The following is a 23,876-nucleotide window of genomic DNA, read 5'->3' on the forward strand; positions in this document are numbered from 1 at the left end:
AAACTGTTTATTCATTACAATATTCTCTATACTTTCTTTTATATTTGAAATATTTCTAAAGGGAAAAATAAATTAAAAAAACAAAGATGAAAAGAAAGATCCTGTTCACTGATAAAAACCCCATAGTCGAAACATTTCTCATACTATCCCGTCAGGGAACCAGGGTAGAAAATAAAAAATGGTGTCACACATTTTTGACAGCGTTGACTGATATTTTTATGTTGACTGGATACAGCCTTGGCAGGTGCAAATAGAATCCTAGGCAGAGTTGGCTTCTTTCCATTCTTAATATTTTTCTGACTCACATTTTCCATTAATATTAAAAGCTCTTCCCTGTTTTCATCTAACTGGAAAAGAAGACACTGATACGTTCAAGACTTTCTTCTTAAATGTGTTTCTATAATTTAGAATATAAGAAAGAACCTGCATAATTTTCCACAGATTATGATTAATTTTGAACTTTTTTTAGATGACTTTTCTTCAAAAACACTGAATTTATGTTTTTCTTCCCCCATTGACCTGTGACTTCAAAGAACTGTTTTGATTAGTAGAGGAATATTAACCTCAGCCTTGTGGCCTTATTAAATAGGCTGCAAACATGAAGTGGTTTCAATATCTAATATATTTTATTACCTCTAACACAATATAGACTAATTTTGAGAGAAATGAAAAGGGAATCTAGAAAATACCCTAAACCTTAAATGACTTGCGATCCATCTTTTTGCTCGTATTGCTAATCAGAGAACGTCTGTTGGGGCAGAATGACCAGGCTGGCCCCAGTTTTGCCCATTAAGGCCGTATCTTTGTTGCAGTGCTTGGAGCAGCAGCAGCTGGCACGGGCGGATCAAAGGAGGAATGAAGGGCTTTCAGAGCTTCATGGTTTCAGACAGTAACATGAGTTTCATTGAATTTGTTGAGCTGTTCAAATCATTCAGGTATGGCATGCTTTCTTCTCACCCTTTCTCAGCTCCACATTTTTATAACAATACTCAATGTGAGGTCTTTTCCATTCCTCGCAGTGTACGGAGCCGCAAGGACCTGAAGGATCTCTTTGACATCTATGCTGTGCCATGCAACCGAGCCGGCTCTGAGTCGGCCCCACTCTACACCAACCTCACAATCGATGAAAACACCAGCGGTCTTCAGCCTGACCTAGGTTTGTATAACAATTTATTTCGCTTTGAGATCTTTCTATCTAAACATGTGATCCAATCGCACAAACCCTCAGCCTGTCCCACGTGGCATGCTGTTACCTGGAGGCTGGTGAAACACTTAGAGAATGATTTCAAGGTGTCATGGGGACAGGTACTATTGGCATTTGAGGCAAGGAAATTCATCATTGTGTGGGTCTGTCCGTGTATTTCAGAATATTTAATCAATAGAGCCCTCCAGTCATTCTGACAACCAAAACCCTTTCCCACCCATTTCCAGATGTCCACTGGGTGTGTGGTGTGTCCCAGATGAGAACAATCAGTCTCTTCTCTGCCTTCTTCAGGCAGATGGGTGCTCAACCCCAGGGTGGGAGCTGTCTGTCCTTTGACAAGGAAAATCTTTAGTGACCTCAACAGAGCATTCCTGTCCTATCCAGGATATTTTTCCTAATATGTAAACCAGAATGTCTAATTCTTCGGTCCCACTCACACCACCACCATTACCATCACCACCCATGCATTTTAAGCCTATTATTTTTCTCCTCTGCTCTTGTTGGAAACTATAAAGACAAAAAAGCAAAAACCAAAAAAAACTGTCCTCTTGTATGCAGTGGCTTTCTAATTATTTAAAAACTTATATTGTTCTTAAGCTAAGAATATTAACCTTTTTCAACTTTAGTCATAAAATGTGCATAATTATGGATTAATCAAGTAGTTGCACTTTTTAAAAATTACTAGACTTTAATTTTTTAGAGCAGTTTTAAGTTTACAGAAAAACATGAATGCAAAGTACAGAGAGTTTCCCAAATACCCTTCTCCCACATACATACAGTTTCCCCTATTATTAATATCTTGCATTAGTGTGGTATAGTGTTATAATTGAGCCAGTATTGATATGTTATTATTAACTGAAGTCAACAGTTTACATTAGTGTTCACTGTGTTGTACATCCTATGGGTTTTGAGAAAAGTGTAATAACATGTATCCACCGTTACAGTATTATACAGAATAGTTTCACTGCCCTAAAAATCCCTTGTCTTCGAGCTTTTCATTCCTCCCACCCTCTGTCTGAACCCTAGGCAACCATTGATCTCTTTACCATCTCCATAGTTTTGCCTTTTCTAAAATGTCATATAGTTGGAATCATACAGTATGTAGCCTTTTCAGACTGGCTTCTTGCACTTGGCCATATGCATTTAAGGTTCCTCCATGTCTATTCATGGCTTGACAGCATATTTCTTTTTATTGCTGAGTAATATTCCATTGTATGGCTGTATCACAGTTTGTTTTTCCACTCACCTTTTGAAGGACATCTTGGTAGCTTCCAAGTTTTGGCAATTATGAATAAAGCTGCTTTAAATATTTGTGTGCAGGTTTTGTGTGGACATAAGTTTTAAACTCATGTAGATAAACACCTAGGAATACAATTACTGGATCATATGGTAAGCCTACGTTTAGTTCTGAAAGAAAATGCCAGACTGTCTTCCAAAGTGCTTGGAATTAAAATGACTGGCCGTATCAAAGTTGGTGTAATGCAGAGCAACTGGGACTCTGTTGGTAAGAAAATGGAAGAGCCGTTTCGGAAGAGAGTCTGGCAGTTTCTTACAAAACTAAACATACTCTTACCATACGATCCAGAAATTGTACTCCTTGGTGTTTACCCAAATGAGTTGAAAACTTGTATTCACTCAGAAACCTGCACACTATGTTTATAATTACACTTTTAAAGTGCAGAAAAACTCTAATTTTAAGGGTACATCTTCAGTCTTTGCAAACATAAGAATGTAGAAGTAGTTATTCTCGAAAACCAGACTCTGAATTCAGCCTCAAGTCCCCAATTAAATGTACATTTAGTTCCCATCTAATACCACAGCTTGTGGGCTTTCAAGATCATCGACCTGGCTCTTCCTTACTTTCTTTTATTTAGTCATTGATTCGCTATTTTATTCCTTCAATTGTGCGAAGCCAGGATAAGCACTGAGTTTGATCGCTTGTTTAGACAAATTAGTGAAGAGTTAATAATTAATAATTCCACAAAATAATATAATAAAATAATATCTCCAAAATAAACTTTGTGAAAGATGCTGGCTAGCTTGTCCATGTTCTGTGGGTGATTCTGTTTCAGATTTGTTGACCAGAAATGTCTCGGATTTGGGGTTGTTCATTAAGAGTAAACAGCAGCTGTCAGACAACCAGAGGCAGATATCCGATGCCATTGCTGCTGCAAGTATCGTGACAAACGGCACTGGGATCGAGAGCACGTCCCTGGGCATATTTGGGGTAGGCATACTCCAGCTCAATGACTTCCTAGTGAATTGCCAAGGAGAACATTGCACTTATGATGAAATCCTCAGCATCATCCAGGTTTGTACCCCTTTCCTGTGCACATGTATGTATAAAGCCTCTGACTATTCTAATTATTCTCTGCTAAACGTTTACTCTTTCTACACTTCTTTCCAAAGCCTTTAAGTCTGGGGCAGAAATAAAGGATTTTGGGGGCTTTCTTGTGAAATATCAAATTTATGTGTTCTTATTTAACATATAATTAACGTGGGTCCCAATCCTTCTCTTACTCAGTGACTATTAGAGGGAATCGGTACATGATTCCTTCTTGTTGTTCTAGCACATGCAATAGGATTGGTCATCTAGGTTTTCAACCTCTTTGATATTTTAACAAATATTTATTAGCTCATACTATGAGCCTGGCTCTGTTCCAGGACCTGGAAGTACAACAGTAAATAAAATCAAGTTCTGGCCCTCAAAGCAGCTTATATTCTAGTGGGTGAGGCAGACAATAAACAAATAAAGATGTAATTTCAGGTAATAATGAGTTCTCAAAAAAATCTAGCAAAGTGAGGGGATGGAGTGATGCAGGAGGGCTGTGAGGAGTAAGCAAAAGCCACTCTGAGGAGGTGACACTTGGGCTGAGCCCTGAATGAAGAAGCCCTGTGAAGGGCTAAGGAAAGAGCATTGCAGACAGGGTATAGCAAGCTCAAAGACCGAGGCAGGAGCCAGCTCCGGGTTTATGAGGAACAACGAAAAGGCTGGTGTAAGGGAAGCCCCATGAACCAGAGGGACAATGGTAGACCTGATTCCACACAGGGAGGCAGGGGCCGAATCCTCTAGGCATTTTAGGCCATGGTAAGGAGTTTGACTTTAGTCTGTGTGAAATGGAAGCTATTGGAAACTTTTGAGCAGGGGAGTAATATGATTTGATTTATGTTTTTTAAGAGGTCACTCTGGCCCCATGGGAGAATAAGCAGGAATAAACAGTGCTGGGGAAGGAATAGAAGCAGAGAGATGGGCAGGAAGCTTTCACAGTAATCCAGGCTAGAGAAGGTGATGGCTTCAACCAGAGGGTGGCAAGAGATAGGGGGTGAGACCGTCCAGTGTGGCTGCGTCACATGGAACAGAAATAGTCTAGGTTTTCAACCTCCCCTGTTACCTGAGTGGAAATCAGTGGCTTAGCTGTCCAGCAATTGGATTGGATCGCTGGAAATGCTAAAGATGTAAGATTATGATCACATGATTGTGTGCGCACTATAGCGTTATCGAGTACGAGCACCGGACTAAGTGTTCTGTGCAAATCCTCCCATTTCACCTCCCACCAACTCTCTGGTAGCTGCTATTACTATCCCCATTTTCACCTGTATAAACTGATACAGTTTGTTTTCGTATAAATCAATCTTATTCTTTTCTCTCGCTCTCCTTTTTTCTCTTAAATAAATATGCTTCGTATAATAAACTCACACATAATAAATGTTTTCTTTTGGACTAAAAAACTACATCTTACCACTACATAACTGAATTAGTTCAAATATTTGGTTTAGATGTTTCCTGATGAAAACAGAACAGCTTTAAAAAATGATGTGGTGGTTTTTTCCCCTTAGTTTCCTTTACCTAAATAACACTCTTTTTGGATCCCTTGCAGAAGTTCGAGCCCAGCGTTAGTATGTGTCATCAGGGCCTAATGTCGTTTGAAGGATTTGCAAGGTAACTCTTAAAATGTCTTTTGCCTGTCATTTAACTGTGTCTCTTTTCCCCAGGCAGTCTAAGAAAATTTGTTTCCTCTAGGTTTCTGATGGATAAAGATAATTTTGCCTCAAAAAATGACGAGTCACAGGAGAACAGTAGAGAATTGCAGCTGCCCCTCTCCTACTACTACATTGAATCTTCACACAATACCTACCTCACAGGCCATCAGCTCAAAGGAGAATCCTCAGTAGAACTCTACAGCCAGGTACTAAGATTCCACTTGGAATGTGGTTTCCATTAAGCCTTATTTATGTAACCCCCAAAGTCACAAAAACCTGACCCCAGACTCTGAAGAACTTATAAACTATTACATGTGAAATGTGAGGACACATGACGTGTGGGGAAACTGCCTATACCTCCAGTTGTTTTCTTTACTTCTTTTTGTTTTCTTGTTTCCCCCTCTGTCTATACTTAACCTTTATTCTAGGCAACAACAACAAAAAAAGCATTTGTTTGAAACTCATAGCTTTTAGACCCAAGTTAGTCTGACCTACTCCTACTAAAATTAGATTTTCCCATGGGAAGATTTCCTGATTGTTTCCCTAAATGCTAAATAAATCAATATATTGTAGTGGGAAGGCATAGTAGGAAATCCAACTTTCTACAAAGTTATTCCCAAAATATTGTTTGTTTTGCTTTGCAATTTCTTAGAAAATCAATCCCTCCCTATGGTAACGAACTCAAGAAAAAATTCTGCACAGAATGTAGGCGTGTTTCTTCACGCTTAAATTCATGGGAATGTCCTTGGGAACTCAGTAGGTTCTCTGGACTGGAAAAAGCACATCCTTTTGACCTAAACATCCAGCTCTCAATGATCTGCATGTCAGTTGACTCTCTATTACATTTTCTGCAACTTCCTGGTCTACGCTGCCTGTTTTCTGAACTCCCACAAGAAGAGTTAATTGGGAAGGAACTAGGCTAGGTCTAGGGAATATAAATGTGTGAATGTGTGTGTGAGTCCAAGTGTGAAAATGATAATTGTATTGTTTTCGTAAACCCATCAGACTTGAAGTTCGTTTGTTCTCCAGGTTAGTCCAGATGTCCCTCAAAGCATGGGTCAAATTTCTTTCCCAAATCTAGTATGGAATATGTATCTATAATGGAATGTATATTTTAAATTTAAAATATAAGGTACTTTTATTATGAAATGATGATGTGTCCTTAGAGTAGTTATGATTTTCAAAAGAGGACTTCTGTCAAGGGGACTTAGTTGCTGATGCTGAGATGATCAAGCAGTAGAGTAGGAAGGGTCCCTTACCCTACCCCCACCGCAGCTGCAGGCCTGCTTTTTTAGGTGCTGTACACATTGGCCTTGCACAGAGAATTCCAAGGTTAAAAGTAATTTGAAATCCATTGTTCTAGGGGAAAGAAATGAAGTGGGTGTGTGTGTGTGCATGCATGCATGTGTTGCTCCCAAGAAAATAAGCAAGGACCAATGTCCTCGCTTTCATTCCTACTTCACTTTCCTATATGACTTCAAACAGTTTTTTTTTTAACTCATTAACATTACACCCCAAGTAGAGATTGTCATAGCCTTTGAATAAGGCACAAGAACCCCTCAAAGAGACTCAGACATGATTAAACCTAGTATGAAGATCCTTTTCTTTTATTTCTTATCACCCTCCCTCTGCCCTCCTAATTACCTCCTAACAGTACTCTGTAGGGCAGAATGGGAAGTGAGAAAAAACCCTGTTTTCACCCAGAAGTTTCAGCCCTGGTTTCCCTTTTCTATCCATATATGGAGGTCTTAAAGTCATGCAGACTTTGATAAAGACTTTTGGTCTTTTCATGCTGGAGAACCATCCAATCTGCCTCCAGTCAGTGAATGTTCTTCCCAGTATGGCAGGCTCACTATAGAGATGAAGCAGCCTCATGTTCCAGCTGTCATATTACACAACAATCTCCAGGCCAAAGCGATATACCTGTAGATACTCCAGCTGATGAAAGAAGCTGATAGATAGCCTTGGGATTCTAGACGAGAGAATCAGTCCACCTGGGAAGATTGGTCACCCAGGAACATTGGATGCTGCATACTGTGCAATGGGAAGAATCTAGCAAGTATCTCATCAAAAATATTAAAATAAGAGGGATGCCACTGTCTGAGTTTTGTGGCAGCAAGTCCGGTGGCCACCAGCCCTTAGTATTAGATTGCTGTCTCGTGGAAATAGTTACGTGGATTCTTAAATCAGTGAGTCAGCCCATTCACAGATATATCCGCCTCTTGGCTTGAGTTACCCTTTCACTATGCAGAATCTTTTACAGATAGATTCTGTGGAGGAAGACATTGCTCCAAGCAAACATTACAAAGCTGCAACCCAAGCACGTTGTGTCAGGAGCTCTGCTTCCAACTCTAGATCTAGGATAGCAAATAGGTATCATCCCATCTGATTCATTGGTGGTGTTTCCTAGAGCACTATGCTGAAGAGTTCATGAGAGAATATATCAAAGCTTAGGGGCAGGTGTGCTGTGATTGATTACTGACGTCTGCTATGTGAATGGGAGAGGGGTGTTTATGGATTATTTGCCATCTCTGCTCTGGATGCTGTTCTGGGATTAGACAGCAAAGCAAATCCTTGATAACTCCTTGTTTCTACTCTTCTTAAATGCTACATGGTCATAGCAAGGGGATTAGCTGGTGGCAGAGTTTGGATCTAAATGGAGGGGATTTTATCCTGACTGGCTTCATGTAAATGTTTGGCCAGTTCATTTAGGAATCAGTGGCCTCATTTCCTCTGGGCTGCAGCATCAGCAACTTGACCTCCACTGACATCTGCCCAGATAGAGTACTAGCCTGGCTCTCTCATTTCAGGATATGCCATGTATAGGTCCCTTGAGGGACGAAAGTTGCTGGGGAAATGGTCAGATATTTTTGCTGTCAAATTTTACCTTCCAATAGTATTCAGCTCCCGTAAGCACTCTTTCCACCTGAATCTGTTCTCTCTACCCTGATTAATTGTGGCCTGTGGCCAAAATGCAGCATTTATTTTAGATCTTATGCCCTTCTGTGTTAGCCCTGAATGTGAACACTGATATGTTAAAGCATGTGCTGGGTTTAATTTGAGGCTTTATCTCCATTTGGTCATGTGAGGTGGATTCATTCATTGATCACACAGGTCCTTCTGCAAGGCTGTAGGAGCATAGAGTTGGACTGCTGGGATGGAGATGATGGGATGCCCATCATTTATCATGGACATACCCTGACAACCAAGATCCCCTTCAAGGTAATACTTCATAACTTTCTTTAAATCAAATCATGAAGTCATTGTTTTCATTCATCGTTTAAATCAGTGATTCTATCAAATTATACCTTAGGTCAAGTGTTCTTATCCTGGGTCTGAAGACTTCCTGAGATTGTTTGCAGTATTGATTGTGTAGCATATGCACATATTCATTTTTCTGGAAGTTGATCTATAGAACTCTCATTAGATTCTCCTCCAACCAAAGTTTAGTAACTCTTACCTTAAATTAGTTATCATGTAATGGGGTTGTTGCCATATGTCATAAGATGACATATAAAAGGCAAGGGCTGGGGCCGGCCGGGTGGTGCAGCAGTTAAGTTCACACGTTCCACTTTGGCGGCCCAAGGTTCGCTGGTTCGGGTCCCGGGTGCAGACACGGCACCACTTGGCAAGCCATGCTGTGTTAGGCGTCCCACATATAAAGTAGAGGAAGATGGGCATGGATGTTAGCTCAGGGCCAGTCTTCCTCAGCAAAAAGAGGAAGATTGGCAGCAGATGTTAGCTCAGGCCTAATCTTCCTCAAAAAAAACAAAAACAGCAGGGGCTGTTCTCTTGTTATAGGAATTAAGGGTCATTTGTCCTGGTTTCCTGCTGACAAAGGCCAACATCACCTGTTAGAAGATGATTAAATAATTAAAATTATAAAATAATGAGAATTAGTTCCACGTCGGGGAAATTGGTCACCCAGGAAGACTGGTCTTATTGGATTATTGTTTCAGATGCTAGGTAGTTTATTAATTCGTTGTACTACCCTCTTTCAGAGGGTCTTTGGCTGTGTAACATCATTCTTCTCTGAACTGTGGTGGGGCTGGGAAGGCATACTATTATTTCTGTCTTATTTGTGAAGATGGTGGCTAAAATACATTTTCTCTTGAACTCAGTTTTTTATGCAGCCCTGTTAAATCTCTTGTACTCTAGATAGAGGGAGGGAGTTGATAACTGGTTTACATATACACATAAATATATGCCTTATTGCCCCAAGAAGATTATACACTGCTTGAAAGTAGGAAAATATCTTACGCCTCATTATTTTTCATGCTGTAACTAAACCAGTGTCTTTTACCTATAGTATACTGAATATATATATGTTGATTTGTTAAATTCAGCATACTGATAGCTGTTCCTTATAGTATGTGAGCAAAACTCAATATGAACAGTTTAATGTCTTTATAGAAAATAGCCTTGTTCTCTTGCTTAATTTGAAAATATGTTTGAAAAGGGTAAAAACCGCTTTGGCCAGAGTCTTCTGAAAACAACAAATTAGATGCTTTCTGTGGCTATAAGTACCTTGCCTTCTGACACCCTGGACAGATACTTGAATTCTGATGAGCTGTTTTGGCTCTCATAGGAAGTGGTTGAAGCCATTGATCGAAGTGCCTTCATCAATTCTGACCTGCCAATCATCATATCAATTGAGAACCACTGTTCATTGCCTCAGCAACGAAAAATGGCAGAAATTTTCAAGGTAAGCTTTTAACTAAGATGTATCTTGGCATCGTGGCCTTTGTCTTGCAGCTGTTGTTGAGTTTTATATGGAGCCACCGTGGACCACACCACAGCTGGACCTCAGCCATGAAGCACATACAATTAGAGTCTCTCAGACCTGAGAAATGGAGATGCTCTGGGAGCTTGGGCTCTCTCAAATGGTCCACCTTTTTAGCTGGAGTGATAGGAGCATTGTTCTGTGGTCTCCTGACCATTTCCAGAAAGCCTTAGGAGATAAGGACAGACCAACTCTCCAACATTTCTGGTACCAAAAATCAGGGGTGCCAGGATGTCACCTGTCAGTTTTATGTAGGAAAGCTAAAAATATCTCAGGGCAAATAAGTCAAATCTTCTTGTGCCCACACTACAGATGAGGGATCCACATTGGCAAAGACCTTAGACTGGCCAGCACAGTTGCTGTGTTAACCTCGGCCCTTCCTGACACAAGGGAACTATATGCAGACAGATGCAGGAGCAGGTATTCCTTTGAACTTCCCCCTCCCTCCCTATGGCTCTCAGTGGGAGGGAGGGCACTGCCGGGGGAAGGTGTCCTCAAATACTAATGCCAACAAAACTAATTAGCCTTTCATATTGTCTTTCCTTTGCCATCATTTACTAAACCTTTTTTATTGTATACCCCTGCCAGTAAAATACTATAGCATGTATTCTTATTATACATTTATTGACTTATTTATAAATTATATACATATCCTACTTAACATATTTTATACATTTATTAAAACATGAAAAAATAGAATATAAAAGTGAATAGCATAGAAAAGATGAAGTAAAGAATTATTTTTAATACTATTATTTATTAATGGTACAAAACCCTTTTTGCTCTCACAAAAAAAATTGAAGTAAATTTATTGTTGATTTATTACTTAAATTTTTAGTGGGAGTAATATGATTGAATATGCTTTTTTATTTTTGAAATTTTTGTTTAAACTTTGTGATCAATGACTTGGGTGTCTGGTGGTAAGTTTAGTTTGTCATTTTGGTATTTGGTTTTACTAGCTACAGTAGCTGATTAAGATACCTTACAAAGATACGTGTATCCAGATGGAAAAGGGGCGTCATTAGCTGTGCTTGCCAAATCATGGTACTCATTTCTCAAATCCATTAATGATGCGAAGGTTTTTGTTGAAATTTGGCTAGACAGTTTGTATGTTTCCTGGTATCAATCAGTTTTTCTTAGAAACTTATTGAAAAGGTGTTGCCTTTTATATTTTTAACAAATGAATTCAAACTACACAAAAACCCTTCATTTGTAAGATTTTTTAACCATTAGAAAGTCTGCTTCCATGTTTCTTAAGTGTGCATATATGAGAGTTTTTATGTTAACATACATGGTTTCCTACAACAAAATCATATCACAATGGGAATATTTTTAGACATCTGCTTTTAAAATACTCCTTCCAGAACACAAATTTTGTCTAAAAAGCAATTACTTTCTCACTGAATGTTAGAACATTACCCTATCATACAAGACCAGATTAAATGTAATTTTATTATTTGCATTATTATTATTATCTGGTAACCACGAAGTATTGCCACCACTGCAAACACAGAATAATTCAGAAATTTTAGGACACTTTTTTTTTTTTAAAGAAAAATGTGTAACTTAGAAATACTCCTTTAACTACTTTTTCATGATATAAAGTGTGAACTTCTGTGCGGTGTAAGAGATTTTCATAGTCACTTTTCATCTCTTTATGAAATAGAATAGTTTCGAGAAAAGTCTTTTTATGAAATTAACCACAGTGGTGACGTCCTGTGGCACCTAGATTGCAATCATCCCAATCAGCTGGTAGCAAACTAAGCTGGGAGGGACGCACTGTCAGTCCCTGGGCGTCAGGACGTTCCCCCTGGTGGCTCAGGGACGGCTTCTTTCCTCCTTCTTCTTCCTAGGATTTTTTTTTTTTTAAAGATTTTATTTTTTTCCTTTTTCTCCCCAAAGCCCCCCGGTACATAGTTGTATTTTCTTCGTTGTGGGTCCTTCTAGTTGTGGCATGTGGGACGCTGCCTCAGCGTGGTCTGATGAGCAGTGCCATGTCCGCGCCCAGGATTCGAACCAACAAAACACTGGGCCGCCTGCAGTGGAGCGCGCAAACTTAACCACTCAGCCACGGGGCCAGCCCGCTTCCTAGGATTTTTTAAACAATTCAACTGTGCTGAAGTATCTAGTTGAATTATAGATAAAAGGCATTGCTTATGTGTTTTTCTGTATTCTTTTTAGACTGTTTTTGGAGAAAAACTGGTGGCTAAATTCTTATTTGAGAGTGATTTCTCAGATGATCCAATGCTTCCCTCACCTGACCAACTTAGAAGAAAAGTGCTTCTTAAAAATAAGAAGCTGAAAGCCCATCAGACGCCAGTGGATATCTTAAAGCAAAAGGTACTCTCCTGTTATTAAAGCGGCTAGGGGTAGGCTGTGTGCACAGAACAAAGAAATTAATGTCATTCTAAGCTTTTGGATCACCTGGTGGGAAACTAGTGTTTGAAGATTGAGTTTCCTTGAAGGATACATTTGATTTTTGGCTTTTCATTTAATAGACCAATAAATATTCTCATCCCACGCACCTTAAATTTTATTTTGTGAAATTGACTTCCCATGTAGAATGTACTTCTGTTATTTAATTTACTCTGAGCAGGATAATGTGTGACTCTTGTCTCTGGACCTGGGTTCCTGGCTGTCAATCCCACAGTGGTTGCTATAGTGCCCTGTAGGGAGAGCCCCCTGTGGGGAGAGACTTGGACATGGGGCTGTGACTCCTGTGGTCGATGGTGGAACCCCAATAGCAGCAGCCCTGTGGTCCCAGCATGGAAGGTGGCAGAGTGTATCACTGTGGCATGTGGACTCCAAGGCACTCCCATACCTGCCTCACCTATGGAGATCTGCACCCCAAGCACCACAAACCCACTTATGTAGGATGGCCCTCAGCCCAAGGATCCCTGAAAAAGTTTAGGTCCAGGACCACAAGTCCACATGCCAGGTTGCACTTACTTATCCCCCAGAATGGCAACTGCTAAAACTCTTTGTCCTATTTAAGAGGGCACTGTTGGCCATAAAACACCACTTTTGAAGCTTACAGCAACCAGGAGTTGCTGCATGAACCTCAGCACCCTGCAGGGGTAGAATGGTGCAGCTCCAGCCACAGAACAGTCCAGAGGTAAAACTAGGTGGCATCCTATAACTTTTAATTTCTCTCTTTGCCATCACCTCTAAGCCTCCAGGCCCTGCTCCAGTCCTGCTTTAGTGGTCCCCAGAGAAAAGAGAAGGCAGCAGAAGGATTCTATGAGCCCAAGATATTTGGAACCTTTGCCCTAAGTCATTAATAAAAATGTCACATTGAATTGAGTCAAGTGTTTGACCTAGTTGAGTAGTCAATTTGGAACAATCATCAAATCGTCTAAAAGCTCTAATTTATAGAAATCTCGGGTAGGGCCTGAGTTTAAAGCCAAAGGATATATAGCTTGATATTGGAGAAAGAGCATTAGGTGGGGAGCTAAGATGCCAGGTTCTAGCCACTTACTCTGTCACAAACCTGCCATGTGACCATGGGCCAGTCAGTCTTTCTGGGCTTCCATTTCTCCATCTATGAAATGGGAATGTTAAGGTAACTAGCCTCAAAGAACCCTTCTGACGCTAAAATCTCACAATATCTCTCCCGAGATGAATTGTGAGACCCCTGTCAGAATTGCAGACCACTCTGTAAACATTATATTATCCCACTTCTCTGGCTCTAGTTCCAGTGTTTCTTGCCATTCTAGAACATTACTGCTTCTCTGAGAGGCCCTTTGGAGCATCTTGTCATCTGCTGTTCTAGTAAGAACCAGGGAATTCCCAGATTGTCCGGCTCACCCACGGCGGGATTCCAGGTGGCCCAAAGTCCAGGCGAGTGTTAGGGGCTTATGTTATATCGCTTAGTAACCCTGGTGATTCACCAAAAGCCCGGATTACTTCAGATGCCCTAGAGTGGAGAATGAAGGGGAGGCCAGAGGCTCCATCATCTTGAGACCTACGCTTCTGAGCAGAAAAGCAGATATTTACAGAAGGGACCCTGAACCCATTCAGCCCAGCAGATTCCTATGATCAGGTTTACCCTAACTAGAGTAGCTCAGGCTTATCAAACTTTTTTTGCTCAAGGATCCTTTCAAAGAATTTTGAAAAACTATGTACCTTTCTCATACATTTTTCCCCCTTATACATTTTTAAGGTGACATGAAAAATCTTATCACAAGTTTAAATAGTTGCAAAGGACATTTTTTCAAACATATTATTTATTATACATAAATATATCATAGATAACAGAAATTACATACAAACATAATATACAAAAAACAGTCCTTATAAATAAATCAGTCCAGTCAGCTAGACTTACCTTTGGTCAGAAAAAGTCTGACTTTATTTTTTCAATTTATAAACATTGTATTATAATCCCTATGATGACCATCTCAATTTTTAATTTTAATTCTAAGATAGATGGATGGATGGACAGACAGAGGAAAGAAGGAAGGGAAAGGAAGAAAGATATATAGATAGATAGGTGATAGATAGACAGACAGACAGATAAGGCATGGAGCCTTGCACATGTTTGGTGCCTGGATGAAATTAAATGCTCCCATTCTTTAGTTTCTCAAGACTGTCTGTCAGGAGCTCTACATTCTTTTTTTTTTTTTTAAGATGTTTTTTTTTAATTTTTCCTTTTTCTGCCCACAGCCCCCCAGTACATAGTTGTGCATTTTTAGTTGTGGCTCCTTCTAGTTGTGGCATGTGGGATGCCGCCTCAGCGTGGCCTGATGAGCGGCGCCATGTCCGCGCCCAGGATCCGAACCGGCGAAATCCTGGGCCGCTGAAGCAGAGCGCAAGAACCCAACCACTCGGCCACGGGGCTGGCCCCCAGGAGCTCTACATTCTTAACTGTCCTTTTGCTGCCTTGGGTGCTTTTTCACCTCATCTCATGCATCACAATAAGATTGTTGATTGATAGTGAGAGTTATGATTTCCTTTGTAAAACAGGAGAAGAGCAATTATGAAAAGAAGATGCGAAGGGAGAACTAGCTGACCATAAGCTTGTTCTCAGGCAGGATTATTTCTAGAAAAGTACACATAGATGTGGAAAATCTTGAGTCTAGAAATTGACTCCTTTAAAAATATATGAACCTGCACATCCCCAGAATTCTTTGCATACCCTGTAGGTACACATGACCCATTTGAAGATCACACACAGCTCTATGCCACGAGTTACAAAATCAGTCACCTTCAGGGGCCAAGCGGGAAACATAAATATGAGGAGCCAGCTGGATATATGACAGTTGGAAGTGGTGAGGACATGAGTGGAGCGTGCATGCCCTCATAAATGAACAGCTCTAATTAAATTCTTTTTAAAACACGACACCAGCCAAACTAGTCTGGCCTGGAAGTGGTCAGCCCCGAGGACCTCCAGTTTGAGGCCTCAGCTAGGTCTACCTTTGTCCAAATCTGTACTCTCAAAGCTGCTGCAGAAGGCCTGGCATTTACTTAGGTTCCAGAGGCCATGAGACCTATGGTTATGGGCTGTGTTATGAAGTCATTTGACTAAAATATTAGCATGTGTTCCCTAATGCCTGGCCCTCCTGAAGTGCTGCATCAGTAACTGCCTGCCCATTGGGCACTCTTTCTTCTACCACACTGTTCCTCCGTGCTGTTTTCTTTATCCAGCAACTACTGCCCACTCCTCACTGCCAAGAAGATAGAGCTTCCCTTTGCATACCTCTGTGGTCTTCCAGATGTGTTTGAAGTTCTCGTGGCTGTTGCCTTTCCCTTTCCTTTCATAGTTATTCACAGTTACTTCTGCAGCCTCCCTTCCACTAATGAATAGATCGTGTTGTGACAGAAGTCTCCTTTATGTTGAGCCCAAATCTTCCTTCCTCTTCCTCCTACTCTTTGGCACTGCTTCTTCCCTCTGCAGCTGCACAGACTAATTCTGTATCTAGAGAGCTAGCATGTGTCTCCCCACCAGCTTTTCTCTTCTCCAAGCTAAACATTCTTGTTGTGTCAACTGTTCCTCAAAGGATGTGGCTGCTAAGACTTTTCACTTTCCGTTAAAAATATTTTGATATTCTTAAATTTGTGGATATTCTTGGATTTGTCAATCTTAAAACATGATTTCCAGAACTAAGTTAATGCTCCAGACAGGGTCTGTGACAGCATGAGGACAGTGAAACCATCACCTCTTTTAGTTTGAACTTTATACCTCAGTTAATGCAGCCTAGGACTAGGACTATTACCACTTTTAAAATTCTGTAACACACACCAGGTTCATGTCGAGTTTGTGGAAAACAAAAAGTATTCAGTTATTTTCACATGGACTGTTCTTATGTCTAGTCTCCTCATTGTCCCAGGTCTACACTTAGTTTTAACCTTCTGTGTGCAGGAGCCTCATATTTATCTCTGTTATATTTGCTCTTCTTGGTTTTGGTACGTTATTGCAGCATACAGTGTTCTTTGTGAATTTTGATATCTGTCATCCAATGTGTGTATTTGCATTTTTTCAAATTGTGCCTTCATCCCAAGGTGCCCTTGAGCCAGGCAGCTAAGTGGAGAGCCCTGTGGCCCTTCTTATAGAGCGTCCCTGGAGTTTAAGTGATGAGCCCTCCTGTCTACTGCTCTGCTCTCTCACAGCCCCCATTTCTCCAGAGTCCACTTCAAATTCTTTAGGTATAAAATAGAAAACTGAGATCTGGCCACTTATGTGACTTTCTCAAAGCCACCCAGCTCATAGTGGCAGAACTAGAATTCAGATTCAGACCTTCAGGAAAAGACATTTTCAAAGGCAATACAGGTTTCAGAATACATTAATAGGAATTACGGGGACACTTCTGAAAACATAGATTCTTGGGTCCCAAATCTGCCCAACTCAATGAGAATTTCCACAAGGAAGGCCTGGCAATCTGTTTATTTAGAAATACTTCTAATCATCCTGGAAGTTTGGAAACACCACTTATCTGTTGTTTCCCACAAAGTGAGTTACCTTATCCAAAAAGTCTAAATAGGTTACTGGATAGATTTGTTCTTAGTAAACTCATGCTAACTCCCGCTAACCACCTCTTTTTCTGTGTTCTCACAACCAACTAATTAATTCATTCTGAAATTTTGCCCAATATCACCTTGATACTTCCTCCTTTATGATTTCCACAACTTACCTCTTCCTCTTTCTGGAAAAATGGGACAATGTAATGCCATTTCCAGATGCTTATTTAAGATCACTTCCAATCCCCATGATTTCCTCTCTGGACTGACAGTCGTATCTATAAGACCTTTTAGTTGCCTAGCAGGTTGTGGGTCTGGACCTAGTGATGTTAGTTCACACGAGGCTGGGTGCGCACAGACGGAACCCCTAACTTAGAAGGCCTGGGTCATTTCCACATAGGGAACTCCCCCTCAGCAAGGCTGGACTGACTCAGATCGGGATTTATGAAGCCCTTCATCTGCCTCAGGCTAGTGCTGAGGCTCTTACAGATGCTCCCTAACTATACTCCACCAGGTCTCCAGTATTCTCACCTTGGTATCCCTACTTCCACTCTGCTAGATTCAAACAGTTCACACCAGATCACAGGCACTGTGCTACGTGCTGGGGGAACAGAGCAGAGTAAGACATGGCTCCTGTCTAGACCCATGTGAGCCAGTCTCCTCATCTGACCCCTCACTCTAACCCCCTGACTTATATCTGAATTGCTTTTATTCAGAGCTGGGGTCCTGTTTTTCTGCCTCAGAATAAATAGGATATTGCAAAGAATAAGGATGTCAGCTCCTGGCTGTTCATTTGGCCACTTCTCCCATACTTCCATACTTCCTGCACTGGTGGAAGGATTTGAGCATCTAACAGACCTTGCACTCCACTTTCTGACATTGCTAGTCTGTGAGTCTTTGAATGGCACCACGCCTAGCATACAGTTCTCACACTTTTCTGCCAGTGGGCCCACCAAGCTCTTTGCATCATCATTCCCAGCACTCGGCCTACCTTGAATGCTCGCTACGTCAAGGACTTTCTCTTATCCATGACAAATAGCCTTGCTTTTGTGGCTCACTTGTGCCTAGAGCAGATTTCCCAGACTTTTGAAGAATGCTAATCCTATGAGACACTCTGAAAAAAGAAAAGAAAATTCCCTGGTTCAATAAGCGTGGGAAATGCTGCGCTGAGATCTTTGAAGAATCATGATGTGCTTTAGCATATTAAATGATGGCTATGTGAAACGCTGTAGTAGGAATGCGCTTCAGTTTGTTTAAGCTGCTGTTTCTAAACTTCCATTGTGTTTTGTGGTTACTTTGTCATTTTTTACATAACAGCTATTAACACCCACGGACATAGTGTTCCATAAAACCCACTTTGAGAAATCCCAGGCTAGACAATGCTCAGTTATCTGGAGTGGACTGCATGGTCAAATATTTATCTGGCTGTAGACATAGCCTAAATTGTATCTTCCTTATGTGTACATTTTTATTGTAAAGGTAATATAACCACATTTCAGGAAATTTAGGGAACAGAGAATTATTTTAAAACATACATAATTCCAAGACCAAACACAACCTATATTTCAGGGATTCTTAGCCTTGGTAATATCCACAGAGAGAATTCAGGGGGTCCATGAACTTAGATACAAAAAAAATTACATCTTCATTTTCGCCAGCCTCTCGCTGAAATTTAGCATTTCTTCTGATTATAGATGTAGGGAGCAAACCACAGTAATGTTGGCAGCACCCATCTATGTCTTTGTCACCAATAGAAATCACAGCTTTTTCATATTATATCACAGTAGTTGCTAATATCTCTGAGAATTATTTATGTTAATCACTATTTCAAAAACATTACTTGACCTACCATTATATATTTTTTACTGTGTTAATAAAGAAACATATATTCCCATAGCACAAATTCATTTTTTCCACCATTTGATAACTGTATTCAACATTCTTTTTTCCTTTGTAATCTTATGTATTTTATGTATTTAAAACGTCATTCTGAGAAGGGATCCTGCCTCACCAGATTGCCAGAGGGGTCTCTGCCACAAAAACAGGTCAAGAATCCCAGCTGTGGACCCGGCCTGTGGCCAAGTGGTTAAGTTCGCACACTCCGCTTCGGCAGCCCAGGGTTTCAAGGGTTCGGATCCTGGGCACGGACATGGCACCACTCATCAGGCCATGCTGAGGCAGCGTCGCACATGCCACAACTAGAAGGACCCGCACCTAAAATATACAACTATGTACTGGGGGGATTTGGGGAGAAAAGCAGGGGGGAGACAAAAAAAAAGAAGATTGGCAACAGTTGTTAGCTCAGGTGCCAATCTGTAAAAAAAAAACAAGAATCCCTGCTATATTAACATTTAATATCCAGCCTTTTGAAGCATGTCATTTTATATTAGTACAATCATTATACATAGACAGAGAGATATATATAGATACTGAACAAAGAATATAGAATGGTATATATATTTACATAGATACATGTATATATGTATATATCTACATGTATAAATATTATATTTACACACACAATTCTGGAGCCTTTGTTCAGTAAATATATATCACAATTCTTTTTTCATGGCTCATTCTCTGAAGCAGATATACCATAGTTTACTAAGTTCACTCCTCTACTGTTGAACTTTTGAATTGTTTCCTGTTTTTAATTCAGGCAAGGAACGTTTGTATATTTCAGATTATTTCCTTAAGCTAGGTTCCCAGACCTATATTTATTCTTGTGTCCTGTGATATCCCATCACAGTAATTCTAGTCGGATGCAGAGGCACATGATCTCCCTGGCAGCACACATCAAGTTTTTGGAAGTTTCTAAGCCTATTTTGTTCATCTGATTTATGGTTTAGATGAAGTCTGTTGAAAAACTTTATTTAAACCAACTATTCTTTTGGTCTCTTTGTCCATAGGGATTCTAACATTTTTCTCAAGGTCAGGGGCCTTTAGATATTATTTTAAGAAGGAAAGAAAAAACTGTTTCCTAGCAGAGATTTACTTTTCAAAATTGATGGGCCAATTCACTTCTTTATCATTTGGGATTGGTGGTGGTTCTCTGAAGCACCAAGGGTTCTCCTGGAGGGTCTGCCCCAGGGAACCCAGCTGGCTGGGCACCACACGCGATTCCTTGTGATTGTTTCTAAAAGCTCCAGGATTCCTCCTGTAAGAATGTTAACTTTCACCCAAGTATTAACCTTGTACTTTAGGTGAATTTAGATTTTTATGTCCTTTCCCAAATGAATCAAAATAGGATAAGCCACTTTTAATGACTGTGGTAAGCATTCGATGGTCATTTGAAAGCTATAAATGAAAGGTCAGTAGCTTAGCATCTGCAGTCTTTAATTATTGACATATCTTACAGGCTCATCAGTTAGCATCCATGCAAGCTCAGGCGTATAATGGCGGGAATGCCAACCCTCCACCTGCTAATAACGAGGAAGAGGAAGATGAAGAGGATGAATATGATTATGACTATGAATCCCTCTCTGATGGTAAGAGAAACAGAACCCTATGCTATGCACAGGGAAATGCCTGGATGATTTTCTGGTGGTTTCATTGGTGTCATGTTTTTTTAAAAAAATGTCTGGCATTCCATAGACTAACAATACAAATTGTTGTAATATTGTCCAAGAGTTTCTGAATCCTGCCAGTTAGCGAGAAGGACCAAGCAAGGAAAGGGATTCTGTTAGCCACTACAGCCACCACTCAAGGAAAGAGGAGGGTGCGGGATGCAACACAGGGGTCACCCTAAGTGAATTTCTAGAGGAAGAGGTGGAATTACAGCCGAGAGACCCCATTCTCACCTTTTCAGTTTCTGGCATGCCTGATGCTCTTGGCAGGAATTGTAGACTGTGGTGAATCTTTTCTTTCTCCTGCACCACCTGCAGGGGGCAGCGTCACGTTTCTGAGCTGTCTGCCCCTCCCTTTCACCAAATTCACGTCTGCTTTCTAGGAGTATGGAAAAGAAAGAGCATCATTTCCCTCTCCCACCCCCCACCTTCCTGGTTCTCATATTACTAAGCCAACCAGGCATCTCCCTTTGGCCCCACCAAAGGGACAAAACATGGGTGTTGGCTAATGGTGCAATACAAAAAAGTCACATGAATGATGTTATCTGCAGAATATAGATGAAGGAGAATTAGGTTTCAGGTGTGTTTCGTTTGCACTAAATTAGCGTCGTTTCTTATAGATTGCAAAATGTTTTCTCAGGTACTATTACTAATGATAGCCTGTTTCATTTTGGCAACTTCTAAAAGAAAACAATGTAGTAATGAAAAATGCCAAAGTTTGTATTTGCATAAACATTGTATTTGTAGGAAATATTACTTCTGTGTAGGATAATTGTTTTGCTAATATGCTAATATGCTCAGACCAGCAATCATTTGCCATTGGCATTAAGACAGCCAAGCCACGCTCCTCCAACTCTCTGCTTCTCACGTTCCAGGACGGTCTCCTAGTCATGTTCAGTTCCACGAGCTGCCATCATGGCAGCAGTTACTGTCCGGTCTCTCTCCGCCCCCAAATACAATACTAGTCTATGTCCATTTAATATGTGTCCTCAGTAATAGTTGATTGCGTCATACCATCAACTAAAAGCTAATTTACTTGACTTGAAATCCTGTCACATAATACAAGGGGCATATTCTCTAATGGGGAGTTAGAGAGAGGAAGAAAATGAAGAAGCGTCACGATAATTTCTTGTATCCTATTCCTGAAAAGTTATGGGAATATGAATATTTTTATACTGACTTATTCTTCCCCGTGAATCTCAACTACAGTCGTGGTGATGTTGTCCCATAGAGGAACAAATTCATTCAGATCAGAAATGAAAACCACACTTAAGAAATGAATCAATCCAGATGTCATTGCCCCTGTAAGAAGTTCGTACAGTGGGAGATAAACTCACTCTATCATAAAGTACCCCTGTGTTTTTTTCTGTACTTTTGAGAACAGAAAGGTGAAGGCTTTTCTTAATTATTAGTAGCATTATTATAGGAGTTTTTGATATGCAAATAAAATGAACAGGTAGAGGAAGGATCTTTCTGACTTATTTTCAGTTAACAGAGTAAGATTTAAACCCTCCTCCACTGAATTTCTCTAATAGTTGCATGCTTTTTTAAAACCCGTATGTGCTGGGGTGAGGTACATGGTAAGGGTCCCCACCAGGTTCTGCTCCAGTGGACCGTGCGACCTTAGGCAATGTCCTGTCACCACTCTATGCCTTAGGTCCCTCAGATGTGTAATGAACAGGTTCTGTTACACATTGACTGATAGTCTCCCTTCTTCTAGCACTAACATTTATGATCTGTGATAACTTAAATCCACTACCACCACATGATTATCTCCCATTTCATTGAAGGATTCCTCTGACTGGCTAATTCCCAAACAGGCCTTGAAGTTATGCCATGACTTGTTTAAGCTCGTTGTATTAAGGCTTCCTTATGCTACTGTTAAATGCCCTTTCAATCTTGACTTTTGGTTGTGGTTTGTGGTGCCTCACTCATCTCTGCTTCCCTCTACCATCTTCACTTTCTGCAACTGAGATGAGAAGAAAATAGCAACCTACCTGCTGTGGGTAGGACCATTGCCAGCTTCTTAGGGAGACCTCAAATGTTTCTAAGCTTCTTGTAATGATGGGTCCCTTTGAGGATGAGACGGAAGCTGTGATCAGAGAAATACACATGGTCTCAAATTTCTGCATAAAATTGCAGGAGTTTTCACAGACCTTCTGAGGCCCTCGCAGGCATCTCAGATTAAAAACCCGTCTCTAGAATCTGGGTGTCCCAGTTTATCTCTGTGAAATCTCTAGTCCTCAGTTTTCACATCTATGAAATGAGAGAATTCGTCTAAAGCCTCTTTTGGCTATAAAATGTGATGATTTCTAACCACAAAGTTAGTTCCAGAAAATCTAAATTAAGTTGCAAATGAGGCTCATGTATTTCAGAAACTGCTGGTCTTGCTTTTTTGGCCAAGAAGTTCTTAATGAATATTTAATTAAATTTCATTAAAGAAATATAGATTAATTTTTCCCCATCTTGCTGTTTATCCTAACTAGCTTTGAACATGCACTGGAATATAGATTTGAATTTTCAACTTAATATAGACATATTCTATGATAAGATTGCATGATTCTAACAAATTAATCAATTTCTATGCATTTGACATAATGTATTACTGGGAGTATTATGACAGTCAGTAACTACAAGTATGTAACGTGAATGTGGCTGCCTGATTAACATTAGTAATGTGTGCACTTCTTTTATAGCTAGCCCTTGCATCCCTTAATAGTCAAAATGTTAAATTGATGGAAGATTTCTTGTTTCATTTACTTTATAATCTAAGCTGTTGTTATTTGTGCTTTGCTTTGTACCTTAGTTTAATTTATCTGGCGTTTTGTCTTATTTTCCTTACTTTCATCCCTTTCTGATTCTGTTTTTCTGTAGCAGATGTCCTTACTGCTTCTCCTGCTCCTAACAGTCAGGAAGGTAAAGCCATTTGAACTGGCATTTTAACTGCATGAATGTCGGTGTTCTGTTTCCATTTTCTTAGGCCTGATTAGCATGAAGTTGTGACACTTATGTGAATAAACATGTAAAAAAATGATTGATCTCATTTACTTCTTGGCAGTCTGCATGCCCTGATTTGACAGAAGGACACTGTGGTCTAAGCGTTTGTGGTCTTATGAGATAGTAAATCTTGGGTGAGAAATGAGCTTTCTTGTTTTCCATTTTAAAAGAACATAATCCTAATATAGCTCTAACACCTTTAAAGTACTTTTGAATAGAAATATCAAAATAAGAGCAAAGTATAAGATTATCTGTCATCCTTTAGGGTTTTTTTAGATATATTTTAATTCCTATCCTTAAGATTTTCACTTAATAAATCGATAAACAATTATGAAAACTTTACTTGCCAGTTAAGTATAATTGCATTGCAGATAACAATGTCTCTTTT

At 40.1% G+C, this 23,876-nt stretch overlaps 1 protein-coding gene across 4 annotated transcripts in view; it reads left to right on the top strand.

Annotated features, from left to right (window-relative positions):
• PLCE1 (phospholipase C epsilon 1) overlaps positions 1 to 23,876 on the top strand; it is a 299,107-nt gene that overhangs the window by 239,829 nt on the left and 35,402 nt on the right. For all 4 annotated transcript variants that reach the window (XM_046653787.1, XM_046653789.1, XM_046653791.1 and 1 more), the window contains exons 12-20: positions 813 to 935; positions 1,020 to 1,156; positions 3,277 to 3,515; positions 5,083 to 5,144; positions 5,226 to 5,391; positions 8,300 to 8,407; positions 9,774 to 9,890; positions 12,150 to 12,308; positions 20,284 to 20,413. In XM_046653787.1, the coding sequence (XP_046509743.1) occupies positions 813 to 935; positions 1,020 to 1,156; positions 3,277 to 3,515; positions 5,083 to 5,144; positions 5,226 to 5,391; positions 8,300 to 8,407; positions 9,774 to 9,890; positions 12,150 to 12,308; positions 20,284 to 20,413 (1,241 nt within the window). The remainder of the gene's footprint in view (positions 1 to 812; positions 936 to 1,019; positions 1,157 to 3,276; positions 3,516 to 5,082; positions 5,145 to 5,225; positions 5,392 to 8,299; positions 8,408 to 9,773; positions 9,891 to 12,149; positions 12,309 to 20,283; positions 20,414 to 23,876) is intronic.

This window comes from Equus quagga, chromosome 2 (assembly GCF_021613505.1).
Source record: "Equus quagga isolate Etosha38 chromosome 2, UCLA_HA_Equagga_1.0, whole genome shotgun sequence".
NCBI lineage: Eukaryota > Metazoa > Chordata > Mammalia > Perissodactyla > Equidae > Equus > Equus quagga.